Raw genomic sequence first — 15,350 nt, forward strand, 5'->3', positions numbered from 1 at the left:
AGAACAGTAGGATGGGCTCATATGATAGGTACGAAAACAGGGCAGCCAGGGATCGCCGTAGCCTGGGAAGTGTTAACAGGCCACTCTCTCCGTGTCACTGCCATTACTTCCCTGGATGGTGACCATGACCGTTACGTGGGATGCTGGGATCAGAATCATCTGTCAGAACTGCTGAGGCTCAGGCATGAAGCGGTGTCTTCCCCAAACCCCTAGGTTTGACCTGATAATATCCCTGGACCCCGGGATTTCAGGGATACTTGGTCCCAGGACCAACCAAGGCACAGCCTGGTCCCAGGGCCATGCCTAACTTCAGGTGGCCAAGCTATCCTGGGGCCACCAACCATTTCTCACCACTCTATGCTGCATTTATCTATCCACCAGCAAGTCAAGAGGCAACTGTGTATTCTAGTGGTGGGTAAGGGGCGAGCAAAACTCAAAACAGGATAAAAATCATGGCTGGCAAGCAAGTTCAGCAGGCTTTAATGAGGCAGAGGAGATTTCTGCCAAGGCAGGATGGAATATCCACCGTAAGGCGCCGTAACACAGAAGCAGAAAGACGGTGGCCTTGTCGCTCCCCTGGGGCGTTTACATGAGAGTTTGCCCGCTAGGCCAAAGGCACCCAGGAGAGCAAATACTTGCGTTAAAGAGGTGTTTCTCCTTTACAGGAACAGTTCTGCTCAAGTTTCCCAGGACCGCCCTCCCAGTATTTTCTGCACCTGAGAACAGATACACATTCTTGACTGGCTCATTAAAGGACAAATCCTTAAAATGAACATGTGTGCCTCAAACATCAACTTTTACTTGAGCGCAGGTTTGTAGAGACTCAACAACGCATCTAGGTGAGCCCTGAAGATCTCCTGGGTTGCAGGGTCCTATACCCCTCCGTTTTCATCTACTTGCACTAAGGATTTCTTTAATGAAGAAGGAAAACAAGAGTCACCCTAAAAACCTGCAAACCTTGAGTCATCTATTAACACCAGCAGAAGTCTCAGAGTCTATACAATGAAAGACTAAAACCAACCCACCTAGGAAATGGTGCATTTATGATACTTTGATCTCAGAAAGGATGCTTCAACCCTGTTTCTTTCAATCAGGATCAGACAGCTTGGATCCTGCCCAAGCTCCCCCCATTGTATTTTGTGGCAAGTGGACCGGCCGATGTCGCACACACATCTCTACCACAAGTTTCCCAAAGAAGCCTCCTCTTCAGAAAGCTTTGGTGGCTCCCCAACACAGCATTCAAGACTCTCAACAATTCTGCCCCAATCGACCTTATCTTCAAGTACGGAGGACACAGAACAGATGTCAAGAGATAAAAAATCAAAACACGAAAAGATGCACCCCACATTTCTCACTATGAGTTTTTGACTTTTATTTTTGATATTTAAGTCCTTAATCTATTTGGAGTTGATTTTTGTAGGTAAGGCAGGCATCCAACGCCATCTTTTCCTGACCTTTTCCCCAGCTTCACTGACTCAACAGTCCGTCCTCCTGCCGCAAGCTGACCTGCTACCTCCCCACCCAGCAATGCTCTACACGCGTGTGCTTCTGTCTCTGGCCCTGATTCCATGCCATTGGTTGGTCTCTGATTCTCCCACTGCATCCTTACTATCTACCAACTTTACTGGCTTAACAACCCCTGATTTCTTGCAGGGCAAGTCCCACTCTGTTTTTCTTCTTCAGAAGTGTGTTGGCTATTCTTCTTCTTTCATTAATTGCACCAATTTCCAGGAAGATCCGTGTAGGCATTCAGCTTGGAATGACATCGAATCTGTGGGACACTTTAAGGAGACTCAACTATTTCCACAATAGTAATTCTTCCTCTGGGTCAGGGTGGCAAACTATGGCCTGCATCTGTTTTGGTAAAGTTTTCTGAGGACACAGCCCAGTGAAATATTTATGTATGTCCCTTCTATGGCGGCTCTTGTGTTACATGGCAGAGTGGAGAGGTTAGTGAATGAGAACCCTCTGGCCAAAAAATTTCTTCTTGGGCCTCTCCTGGAAAAAGTTTGCTGACCCCTGCTCTATACGAATGTAGCATATACTTCTCCATGAATTTAGGTTTGTTTTTTTTTTTTTTACTCTCCTCATAAGGTTATTTAAAGTTTTCCCTGTAACATAATACAAATTTTTGTTGAATTTATTCCTTCATACTTGATATTCTTTGATACTGTGGTAAAAAATATCTTCATAATTAAATTTTCCAGTTGTTTCTGGTTGGTGTATAATAGCAATGCAATGGACTTTTGTAAATGATTCTTCCATTTGCACATCTTGTTAAACTCTCTTATTCTTTGTAGGAACTTGAGGATTTTTAATGTACGCAATATGGTATCTGCCAGGGATGACAGCTTTATCTCCTCCCTTCCCGTCTCTCTGCTTCTACTTTTTTCTTGCCTTACATCGGTTAGAAGTTCTAATACAATGTTGAGCAGAAGAGCGTTGAATGCCTGTGTGTGATTTTAAAGAACAATTCCAATGTTTGTCTATTTAGGACCGCATTTGCTTTTGGTTATTCTCTACCAAGTTAAAGACGTCATCTCTTCTTAACTTACCAAGAGTTTTAAACATGAATGAATATGGACGTTTATCAATATTTTTCCTGCATTTGTTGAGTTGATCAAAGCGTTTTCCTCCTTAATCTGTTGAGGGGACTCATTGTACTAATGATTTTTCTAATGATAAAGAATCCTTGCGCAATTCAACATAGTCAAAATGTAGTATCTTTTACATACATTGTTGGATTATATTTACTTACATTTTATTTAGGATTTTTGGATCTATACTTATGGATGAAACTGGCCTGTGATTTTTCCTTTTGGTAATATCTTTGTCTAGTTTTGGTATTAGGGAATTTGGTCACAGAGAATGAGTTGTGAAGTGTTCTCTCTTTTTCTGGTGTCTGGAAGAGTTTATATAAAATTGAGATAATCTTTGAAAGTTTGGTGGAATTTGCCTACAGAACATCTAGACCTATGTTTCCATTGTGGATAGATTTTTAATCACTGCTTTCATTTCTTTAAGAGGTACAGGATTTTCAATTGTTTCTCCCCCTTCATCCATTCTAATATGTTCCATTTTCCAAGATATTTGTTCAAATTACGGGCCTATGTCTTTGATATTATTCACTTATCTTTTACATTTTAAAGTTATCTGTAATTCTATCCCTCTTTACTTTTATAATTTTCTGTATGTGTATCTTCTCTTCATTGATCTTGCCAGAGCTTTGTCTATTTTTGTTTATTTTAGTTTTTTTTCAAATAACTAATAACTTTTTGCTTTACTGAGCCTCTCTCTACACACTGGAGATTAGATAGCCGTCAAAACAAACTACACTAACAAGCAGTCCACGGATGAATTTAGCAGTATGATATAAGGTAAAAAAAAAAAAAAAGAGTCCCAAAAGATTTTATAATTACTGATATCCAAGGATCTGGAATTTCAGATCATGACAAATCAAAAACAAACAATAAAAAAACCCAAAGATGCAGTGTTCTGTTTAAATCTGTAGTTGTAGGGGCGCCTGGGTGGCTCAGATGGTTAAGTGTCTGCCTTCGGCTCAGGTCATGATCCCAGGGTCCTGGGATCGAGCCCTACATCGGGCTCCCTGCTCCACGGGGAGCCTGCTTCTCCCTCTCCCTCTGCCTCGCCCCTGCTCATGCTCTCTCTCTCTCTCTCTGTATCTCTGTGTCTCAAATGAATAAATAAAATCTTGAAAAAAAAATAAATCTGTAGTTGTAAAACTCTAATGCAGCTTTGAAAGCCTTGGACCCATAGGGGTCAAAAGATTGTGATACTTCTCCATGATATTAAAGTTCATCAATGTCAACCAAGAGTTTGAAATGATTGTTGATGATGAATTCAAAGACTCAAGAGAATAAAAGCAACGGTTATTATCAAGGTGACAAATGTAAGAGTTGCTGATTTCAGCTTTTAATGTGATTTTCCATTGTCAGAGACGGTCACGCTGTGGCACTGCTTTCCTGGGGGCTCATATCTATGGACCCTTCACTGTCGAGAGCTACCCTGGACATTGACTACTGCAGGTTCCTGCACCTGCTGGCCCCTCAACCCACTGTGGATGAAATCCCACTGCCCGCCCTCAAGACCACTTTGCTACTTCCTCCAAGAAACGTCTGCTGATCTCACTAGAAAGTGATTTCTCTTGAGGATCTGGTGTATCTGGCTCATCTCCTTTGCCAATCCATAAGCTCTTAGAGGGTGCGGCAGTGTCTAATTACCCTGGTAGTCTCTATAGGACCAAACATAAGGCCTACAATTCAACTCTCCACTGAACAGAGATACTTACTGATGTTCTACTGTATGCCAAGGTTTCTCTCTATCAGGTGGGACACAATACAGATAAGTGATATGTTTTGTTGCTAAACTTTCTCTAAAAATTACTGGGATCAGTCTGATCCCTAAAACTCATTCATTAAGTTTCTGAGTTCCATCCAGGATTAGTAGTGCTAGTCAATTAAATGACTCAGTTTCGCTATAGTACCACACACTAGTGACCAAACAATAACTCCGGGCCAAAAAGGGAAGTTTATATTATGGACAAGATTTTCTATTAGTTTTTTTTTTTTTTAAAGATTTTATTTATTTGAGAGAGAGAATGAAAGAGAGAGAGAGAGAGCGCACATGAGAGGGGGGAGGGTCAGAGGGAGAAGCAGACTCCCTGCTGAGCAGGGAGCCCGATGCGGGACTCGATCCAGGGACTCCAGGATCATGACCTGAGCCGAAGGCAGTCGCTTAACCAACTGAGCCACCCAGGCGCCCAAGATTTTCTATTAGTTTAAGAAAGTTTATAATCGATTTCAGATTTCTATCCAAAATGCTTGAAAGAGAATAATGTTTTGGCATTTGTAATATTTCAACTATGTGGAAAATTCTATTTGTATATTATATATGGATGTGGATACTCTCCTATACCCAAATATGAATTCTAAACTTCAGAGAATAAACCAACTGAATAAATATGCAGGTTCCAGAAAATTTTGGTTGTAGGTAGGTGGCAGAACAATAGAAATATTCCCTTAAAATTACCCTAGTTTTTTTTAAGATTTTTTAAAAATTTTATTTTATTTTGAGTGAGAGTGAGTGAGCACAGAGGCAGAAGGAAAGAGAGAAGCAGACTCCCGACTGAGCAGGGACCCTGATGCAGGACTCAATCCCAGGACCCCAAGATCATGACCTGAGCTGAAGGCAGATGCTTAACCAACTGAGCCACCCAGGCACGCCCCAAATACCCTAGTTTTTAATCAGTGATTTTACCTTATTTTGTATAGTAACCTGTATGGTGAAAGGCAGGAAATAATGCCAATATGTGGAGTGTGATATTTTTTGAAGGAAAGAAAGAATGTGAAAATTTAGAAGCATTAAAATGAACAATGCATTTACAACGGAGGTGGTTCATGAATCTTAAAGAGCTACTCAGAAAATTCAAATGAAATTTGTCATTTATATTAAAAGTTATATTGTATTTATTTGCCAAGTCTCGTGTTGAGACAGAGACAACTGCTGAGCAGAAACAGACCACCACCCTCCCTGGCGGCTGTGCTCCTTGCTGGCAGGCAGGTGGCCAATGGGGTGGGGGTGACGTGGTGGGGGGACCTTCTATTTGTACCCTGGTGGGTGGCAGTAACCACTCTCTTAGCAATAGCCTAGGTTAAAAAAAGTCCTATGACGATGGGAAAAAAGTGTTCTGAGTTCCAGCAAAAGGACCTGAAGACTTGGTCAAACCCAAGTGTAAGTTGGGGACCTTCCACAGGGCAGGCTTTAGGACCCACTCTTCGCCCGCCCCTCAGGGACAGTGGGGACACTGGGATCTCTACCTGTTTCTCAGCTTGTTTCAGGAGCTTCTGGAACCTCTCATCTTCCAGCACACCCAGCGGAAGGTCAGTCTCTCCCTGAGCTTTCAGCTCCTCCAGCTTTTGCCTCAAGCCCCTGAGGGCCTGCAGCTCATCATTGAGACGGCTCTGCCGGGTTAGAGATGCCTGAAGGTCCAGTTCTAGGTCTAGAGATGTGCGCACTGGGCGTTCTTGTGCTGTTCTTCTCAGGACTGGCTGGCAAACCGTCTGCAGGGTTAGAAAACAACACAACAAAACACCCTTATTATGTGGGTACTCATTATTCTGCTCTTTGTCCTTCCTGGCACATGACAGCCAGCATTTCCTGGCTCCTTTGAAGTGAGGCACCACCGGCCAGGTGACCTGCTTTGGCCGATGAAAGGTGAGTGGCAGTCATGTGTATGCACCACCTCCGGGCAGAAGCCTTTCCAAGCCAGTGTGAGATGTGAGGAGTTCTGTCCCCTGCTAGCGGGACAGCAAAGATTCAGAGGCGGAGGCCCCATCAGTGTGGGTCCTGAGCGAAGACAAAATGAGCAGAGCATCTAGACAACCTGCAACGAACATGTAGCTGAGTGAGAAATAAACCTTTATTATTTTAAACCACAGAGATTTTTTAACTTGTTACCCTAGTATAGCCTCTCCTGGCCTGGCCAATTTACTACACAGAGCTTCTGCCCTCTGTGAAACAGACATAAAAGAAACTGACCCTTCGTCCATTTCAAGACCAGTGACCGCACCCCCAGAGCGCACTCCTTTAGCCATCATTTCTGTAGGTGCCGGCCAGAATGTAGCTGGTCATTCTGATTCTGAGCCCCTACTCTGATCAATATGCTTAAATCCCAGTTCCTTCCTCCATTTCGCATGGTCTAATGTCCACTTTCACCCGAGAATCACTGGGGCTCTTCCCAGGGCCAATCTTATCTATTTAGCAAGAAATAATTATAGCGTATGTGTGACTAAATGTCTGCTGGGGTGGGGGCGGGGGGTGGTGGGCCAAACTCCAGGAAGAGAAGCCCCACTTGTTAACCTTGAAGACTTCCAGCAGTGAGCTGTGCCACAGGAAGTCAGGGAAGGGAGAGATTGCTCAGGGCCAGTCATGCTTGCTTGAGGAAAGGAAGTCCAATGAGGCTGGGTAAGATGCAGCAGTGGAGGGGAACAAGGAGGGTATTTTTTGCCCAGACTGCTGGCAGTGGGAATGGAAAATAAGAGGTTATTAATAAAAACTGGTACTATTTGATGCGAGGGGAGGGACTCGAATTTGAGAAGTACTCGGGCTTGAAGATCTGGAATGACGGTGGTGCTCATGACAGATGGGGGTGGGGGCCTGCATCCCCCTTCCTGTTCTAGAGCCCTCGCCCAGGGATGAAGAGCTTGTATCACTCCTCTTCCTCGCCCAACACATACTGCTGTAACGTTCTCTAACATTCTTATTAGGTTCCCTCTATTCAACCTCTGCTCTAACAAACCTATTATACAGCAGAATCACTGAGACACACACTCTTCAGCTGTATTGTTTTTCAGAATCAGAAATCCTTCCTCGTGGTTATATAGATGGAGCCCTTCTAAGGACTCCCATGTGCAGCGGTGTGCTGGCCGACGTTTAATAAGCGGCTCTGGGTGGGGGCATGGGTGGAGAGCGGAGCATGGCTTGTAGGGTTCGCCAATTTCTATGGTGTAAGTACGCCCGCCGTAACTGTTTCTGTGCTGTCAGCGGGATGTCACTACATTGGGAAGACCGCACTGGTATCCCTCCTCCCCACCTCCCACCCCGCTACCATCTTCTTTTGAAATTTTATCCAGGTGTCAAGGCCATGGACCTCCGGCACACAGTCTTTTAGCTTCTCCCAACCAGATGAGCTCCTTCTTTTTTTTTTTTTTTTTTAAGATTTTATTTATCCATTTTAGAGATGAGAGACAGAGAGCACAGGTGCACAAGCAGGGGGGAAGAGCAGAGGGAGAGGGACAAGCAAACTCCTCCCTTAGAGCTGAGCCTGATACTGGTTGGATCCCACAACCCCGAGATCATAAGCTGAGCCGAAATCAAGAGTCGGAGGCTCAACCGCCTGAGCCACCCAGGCGCCCAAGTTCCTTCCTTTCTTTCACCCACCGCACGTTCAACAGTCCTGTGCGCTCCTTGAATGCCTCCTTTAGACTGGAGCCTCCTGCAGGCGGTGCTCCCCTCACCCACAGAGCTTAGCACACGCAGGGCTTCATGCTTCTTTAAACAACACATCTCAGCGGAAGTATAATAGCTTAGTCCATTATTACTACACAAATCATTAGTAAGCCAGTAACTTTCATTAGCATTTCAGCTGTGAGTAAGCAGGAATTGTTGAACTACTTGAACAGTCCAACCTTTTAATTTATTTAAATATTCTCTCAGACTTATCCCTTAAGGCTCATTCAGAGACCTATGGCTTCCAGGAAAACTGGCGCTTTCCCAAAAATGTCTGTTTTTGAAGCAAGTTGCTAATACTATGTATTCCTTTAGCAGAATATCCGCCCCTCTGAAAAGGTCCTGGGTGTTACACTCTTACTCGAGAGCCAGAGACAGTGTGGGGACACAGCACCATCAACCCACTCAGCAAGCCCCTTTTCCATCGATACTGCAAAGTGAATTTCCTGGCTTCATTATCACAGGATCCAAACCAGCACTGAACGGCTGCTCTCAAGCACACCCTCCCTCCGTCTCCATAACTAACACATCTGTGTCTCTCTGGAATCACAGTGGCTTCATTCAGCGGCCCAAGAGCATGGAGCAATGACGCTCAGCAGTTCACAATTTGTGATTCTGGATTGGACTGAGACAGGGAGATGTTGCTGGGGGGAATACATACCCTTTTGACCCTCAAACTGCGCCGTTCAGTGGAGTTTCTCACAAACAGTGATTTTTTAGCCAAGGTTGAACTGTCACTGTCACTTCGATTCAACTGGCAACAAAGGATAAAAAAAAAAGAAAATCACTGCATAACAGAGCGCTAGTGGTTTACAACTGAGAAGTTTATCAGGTAAAAGCAGGTGGTGAGGAGGTGGTTTCTTTAAGAAAATCCTTCCCAAACAAGTTTTTCCGTTCCATGCTTTTCTTAAACAACTAAGTTTTCTTATGTAATTTCAACAATTGCCTTTTGGTGGTAGTTATCAGAACTCCTACATTAAGATAATTATACATACTTGGAAATAAAATTATCCTTTGTATTTTTAGCTAATTTGCAATATTCATTTTTAAAAAGGAAGGTCTGTATAACCTAGAGGGTTATAACCAGATCAGAGCTGAGTCACAGTTTAGAACAACCTAGAATGCCCTTGGCTCAGAGAGCCCGTCCTCACCCTTTCACCTGCTTCAGGTCTCGGCTGAAACAGCACCTTCTCAATGATGCTTACTTTGAACCCTACTTAAACCTGAGACCCTTTGCTTTCACCATGCCCAATCCCCCTTAACTTGCTCTACGGTTTTCCAGAGGCCCGGTCCCCACCCAAGACACTTCATAATTTGTTCATCACATTCACTGTTTGGCTCAACTCACAAGGATGTGAGCTCTGCAAGGGCCGGGCTCTGGGGCTCTTCTGCTCACAGAGGAATTCCAACCAAGTGTTTAGAAACATGCTTAGCAGCGGGTGCTTCATAAAAGTATTTGTTGAACTGAATGAATAAATTTAGAATTTTGAAAGTATTTTCTAAACCATTTTATAATTATTAATCTATATTACTGTAAGTCATAAATACTTCCGGAAATAGAACTTGGCAAACTGATGCAAATCCCACCATATTCTCTACAGAACTGTGAATCTGATTCCGTGTCTAGAGGCATTATTAAAAGATGATTTTTGTTCTAAAACCCAAGTCGCAATTTTGGTTCTGCGGGATTAACGTGGTTTGAAGCATATAGGATGTACTGCAGAAATACAAAAAATTTTAAGTTTCTAAATACAGACCGAAGTACAAATATACTCAGCAGCCAGGTCCTTAATTTCACATGTTTGCCAAATAAATGGCTTGGAGTTCATGAGACATTAAATTTAGGAAAAGGAAAAAAAAAAAACCCCAACTGAGAAGGCCCATAGGAGTGTGCTATTTCGTGTATATTTCATAGCGGTTCTAGCCGTGTGTGTCTGCAGTCGGAGTCTGAAGACTGCCGGTGCACAGTCTCTCGTCCTCGGGGGGCCGCTCGCCGGCGGGAGGGCAGGGCCCCGGCCCCCTTACCCGGCAGATGTACTGGTTACGCTCCCCCGGGGAGAAGGTCTGCGAGCGCACGATCACGCTGCTCCGCACGAAGGGCCGCTGCCGAGCGCTCAGGCAGCTGCGCTCTTTGGGGCGAACCGCCACCCCGGCATCACCTGCCTCCTCCGTGTTTGTCTCTTTATCGACCTGGAACGGAAGTCGGAAATTTGTCAGAAGCGGACGGGCCTGGATACCTGTCTGCTCCTTTCTTCTAAGTACAAAAGAAATATCTAATCTCACAACAGAGCCTCACCCAGCACTGGGGCCACTGGGGAGAGGAAGGCTTGGTGTTACTCCGGATGGGAACCCGGGGAGAGGGTTCTCCACTGAGTTAGGAAGTGACCCGCCGTGGGGAGGACAGGATCGCCCATAAATGGAGGTGTCGTCTCTAACACATCAGACCCACACGAGGAAGGCTAAGATTTACAGAGATTAAGTGTGGTTCTGTAGAAATCTTATCTAGGAATACTTCATCATTAAACGCTGCTCAACATTCCAATTAGGTTTTTCTTTTTTTCAGAATAATGATAGAAGCAATTACATACAAGAAAATGAAAATGTACTACAAAGTTACAGTTTCATATAGAATATGCAATTATATGTATTTGAAAATAGCAACGCTCTGAAGCTGAGTTTGGATTTTTAGCTTCTCTTTGGAAATGTAACGAAAAATAAAAGTAAAAACAGAAGTTTCTCAAAATACAAACTCTCCAGGCATATGCAGATGGTTATTGTTGATCTTATGTGTATAAAAGGATTCCAACCTGCCTTGTATTGGTTTATTGAAGAAAAGTCTTTGGTCAGGGTACAATACTATTTCCCCCAGGAATAAAGAACTGGAATTTCCTAGCCTCCATGACCAGCATCCCAATGCACTCCACCCACACGTCTCTCCCTCAACTAGCATAACTTGGCTGGCACCCGCAGGGAACCCGAGCCACCTGCCACGTTCCAGAGCAGATTCCAACCAGAACCCCACCCTAACCAAGAGGAACTTTAAATGTTTACTTCAGGTTTGAGATGGAAATAAACTTACATTTACAAAACTTAATCAAGTAGTTATCCTGGAATTCGGTAGTCATTCTGGAAATGCTTTTAATACATATTCAGAAGACATTTATGGAGATCTAAATAGCACTATTCATCTTCCTACATAAAATGTAAGCGAAGAATGAATATTTGGGGCCCATTTAAAAATTTTACAGCGTTTCCACTGCCTCTTACAGCCCATTTCCACAAACGCCTCTCAGGACGAGCTTTGCACGAAATCCTAACACGGGATCACAGCCGGGACAGACTCGGCCTGCGCGGTGCCGACGGACGGGGGCGTCGGGGCGCGCGGCCGCGGGTCCTCACCAGGGTGCACGGCCCGGCAGGTGGCTGGCGCCCGCGGTCCTCGGCACAGCCGCGCTCTCTCCTGCCCGCGTCCTCCTGCGCCTCGGGCGCGCTCGGGCACGAGCACAAGTCTCCTGGACAGCTACTGCCCTCTGGCAACTTCACGGGGGCCTCTTCTTCAGACGCAATTTCATCAGAGGCCTCTCGCAGCATGGTCAACCTGCGGTGCGACAAGACAGAGGCAAGCAGGCCCCAGGTAGGTGAGGCACGTGTGCGCCCCGGGCGGCGCAGCGAACGCGGCTCATGCACGGTGACTCGAGCCACGGCTGCGGCGCGAACTGCAGCTCACGTGCGCCTCAAAGACACAACCGCCCTCTGACTCGAGCGACACGCAGCGACAGCACCATACTTAGGCACTAGAAAGTTAAATGAATGAAATTTGACCTAATCCCTAGATATTAAAATAGAAATAGTCTGAAAATCACATATAAAGGGACGCCTGGGTGGCTCAGTCGTGTCATTAAGCGTCTGCCTTCGGCTCAGGTCATGGTCCCAGGGTCCTGGGTTCGAGCCCCGCATCGGGCTCCCTGCTCTGCGGGAAGCCTGCTTCTCCCTCTCCCACTCCCCCTGCTTGTGTTCCCTCTCTCGCTGTGTCTCTCTCTGTCAAATAAATAAATAAAATCTTAAAAAAAAAATCACATATAAAATTTAACCCCACCATTTAAAAAACTGACACTCACTATAATGTTTATTTATTGTAAAATTAATCATACAACAGGATGACTTTATTCTAAAAGCGAATAAAGACATAAGCACCGAAAATCTCCATTATATCCAGGTGCCTGGCTGGCTCAGTCAGAAGAGCACGCGACTCTTGATCTTGGGGTTTTAAGTTCGAGCCCCACGTTGGGTGTAGAGAGTACTTGAAAATAAAATCTTAAAAAAAAATATGTCCATGGTCAGCTGTGCTTACAGGCTAGCAGGGGTAAAACCCTGGGAAAAGGGAGTTTTACTACTGACATCACAAGAATCCTAATGCCATATGATCTCGTCTTTAACAAAAGCCATGGCATGGGCTGGGGTGGCATGATAAGCAGGGTTCCAGAATGCACATACGACATACAGTCTCTATAACCCGCATGGGCAGGAACGTAATAGTACCAGCATGGCTTAGAATACCTCATGCTCTGTTGAGTTCCATGTCCTTAGAACGGAAACACTTCTTCCACTGATAACTCAAAGTTGAGCTATATTTGTGATTGGTGACTTTCTGACAAATTGGCACACGCCAGTAATTAAACGCCTCGTCATGCAGTGGGCACGGGGGAGCTAGCAATGAATTCTGCGAGCTATAAATTCCTTTATGCTACATACCAAGTGTATTTTCTGAAACGTATATGAAACGAATTGTATTTTACATACACAAAGAAGGCTTGGTATTTAAAAATACCATGATGAACCTTATAATCACTCTTGTATTTATTATTTTTGCAGTACTCTGATTCATAACCATTGTAAAGGGCTTCTGATAAGAACAAAGTACATCTGTGCCTTTGTTCATCACTGTAGTAAGCTGTTGCTTCCAAATGTCTAAGAGTTTGTTATTTACGACATATCTTGTCACTGTTAGCTTGTAACAAGTTTTACACACACACACACACACACGCTATACATATGTGTTAACAGTAATTCAAGCGTATCAGTATAAGCAACTACATATACATTAAAATCAATCCAAATAATTTTACATATATACTTTAAAAACTGACGCATTCACTAAAATTTGTTTTTAGAGAAAACTGCAAACCAGGAAATAACAGTTCTTTTTTGTATGTGAATCTAGACAAAAGCTATAGTAACCTCTTTTTTTTTTTTTTATCGGTGGGGGTGTGGAGAATGAGGAGGGAGCAGGAAAAGAAGATGGAAGTGGTAACAAATAGAGAGTGACGACTCAGAAGCTGTTTTCTAGAATGTGTGCTCTGACTTGCCTGAACCTAAATGGTACAATGGTACTTCTGGTAGTTTAAAGAAAAAGAAAGTAAGTTTTAAATTTATGTATGAATGGACAATACACCACCACACCTTTCAAAACAGGTATTTTTAGACTTAAAATTTCAAACAGCTCCGGAAAGAGTGTCAGAACTGAAGGAAGCAGGAACAAAGAGCCTCCTTCCTGTGTTCATGCTGATGCTGCCCGCCATTTCCCTGTTGCCTTCTTCGACTCTCTGATGACCGAAGAAGGTCTTTCCTTTAGTGGCGGCTCCCTGGCATGGCACTCTTCTCCAAAATTCCAGGGTAATAAGATCTGAACCTATGAAGGTTCCCCTGAAAGTTTCTTGTAAGAAACTAAACACATCCTCTTTGAGTTCCCAGAGAGCAAAAGGAAACAACTGTTTTTACCAATCTCCATCTGGACCTCTTTGCTCTTCTTCCTGCCCAGGTTCTTCTTCTTCTTCTTCTTGCTGTGCTAATTCCTGTTCCACAGCCAACAGCTCGGCTGATGTCCTTGCAAGTAAGGCTGACACTGCATCCTGGGGAATAGAAATAAGGTACTGAACAGCATCTACTGTGAGACATGATTTAAAAACTCATCAGATGGGGACGTAAGCTTCCAGTTGTGAAAAAGAAGGTGGTACGGGACCCAATCCTTCTGCTGAGAACAAATATGAAAGCTGAATAAAATAAGACAAAGAGCAACAAACAAACCAAACTCCAGTTGTTTTAAAGCAAGGAAAGAGCAACACCGGCAATCAGGACTAGAGGCCAAGATCCCAGGGAGAAGAAAGTACAAGGAGGTGAAGCGACATCACTGTCACTCTTCTCCCTTGGGGACGGTGTCAGATCTAATGGTGGGGCGCACAGGCTAAAACTACAGCTGTGCAGGACACTGGCAAGATCAGTAGGATGCCAAGATGAAAACCAAGCTGAACCACCACAGCAGGCAGCACGCGAGGGGCCAGAGAAAGGACCTGTAGTGAGTCCGGTATTCTGTACAATATTCTTGGTGTGCTATTTGCTTGTTCCTAAGTGGCATATGTGAAAGCAAGAGGTGAGAAACTGAACAAAACCCAGCTGTGACGAGGCTAAAAGAGGAAGCAGATGCTTCAGTTTCTTTATGGTCCTAGGTCTTTTTTTTTCCTAGGGAGAGGAAAATTGGAACTCAGGTCCTCCAAGTGATCCAGGTGATCTGTAACCTGCCTTCTGGAAGAATATTAAATCCTCTCAGGAGGAAGGTATCAGCCAGAGCCTCTATCATTCTTCATACATATTATCCAGAATCCACTGGAAACAGGACCCAATGACTGACTGAAGGGCAAGAACAGCAACAAATAAGATGAAAGAGGCAGATCTACAGGTGATCCATATACTGCAGTTATTCAGAGAAGGAATTTAAGATTTTACAATTAATATGTTCAAGAAAACTGATGAAATGATGGAGAATTTCACTAGTGTATACAGAAAAAATGCCACATTAGCACATCAGAGTGAAACTGCTGAAAATCAAAGAAAAAGAGAAAAATCTTATAAACAGTGAAAAAAAGATGCATTACTTTTGAAGGATCAACTGTTTTCCAGCAGCTCAACAGAATCAGTGGAAACCAGATGACAACAAAATGGTATCTTCAGTGTGTTCAGAGAATTAACTGCCCACTGAGAACTCTGAATATACAGGAAAAAAGTCCTTCACAAGTGGAAATAAAGACACTGACAGATCTGCACTAGAAGAAATACCAGAGGGAGTTCTTCAAGCAGAAGGAAAATGACCCAAATGGAAGCACACTAATGCAGAAAGAAATGAAATACACCAGGAGGGGTAAAGATGTGGGGAAATCTAAATGAATATTGACTGTCAATAAAACAATAATACCTTGTGGGATTTAAAATACATGTACCTAAAATACATGACCAATAATTTCACAGAAGGAGGAAAGGGAATAAATGGA

General features: G+C 43.9%; 1 protein-coding gene across 2 annotated transcripts in view; it reads right to left on the reverse strand.

Annotated features, from left to right (window-relative positions):
- The window catches only part of WWC2 (WW and C2 domain containing 2), a 202,904-nt gene that overhangs the window by 17,657 nt on the left and 169,897 nt on the right, over window positions 1–15,350 (reverse strand). For both annotated transcript variants that reach the window (XM_032413687.1, XM_032413686.1), the window contains 5 exons: window positions 13,807–13,937; window positions 11,428–11,626; window positions 10,054–10,218; window positions 8,690–8,782; window positions 5,838–6,080 (listed from right to left, as the gene is read on the reverse strand). In XM_032413687.1, coding sequence (XP_032269578.1) covers window positions 5,838–6,080; window positions 8,690–8,782; window positions 10,054–10,218; window positions 11,428–11,626; window positions 13,807–13,937 — 831 coding nt within the window. The remainder of the gene's footprint in view (window positions 1–5,837; window positions 6,081–8,689; window positions 8,783–10,053; window positions 10,219–11,427; window positions 11,627–13,806; window positions 13,938–15,350) is intronic.

The sequence above is a fragment of the Phoca vitulina genome, unplaced genomic scaffold, assembly GCF_004348235.1.
Source record: "Phoca vitulina isolate PV1807 unplaced genomic scaffold, GSC_HSeal_1.0 scaffold15, whole genome shotgun sequence".
Classification (NCBI taxonomy): Eukaryota; Metazoa; Chordata; class Mammalia; order Carnivora; family Phocidae; genus Phoca; species Phoca vitulina.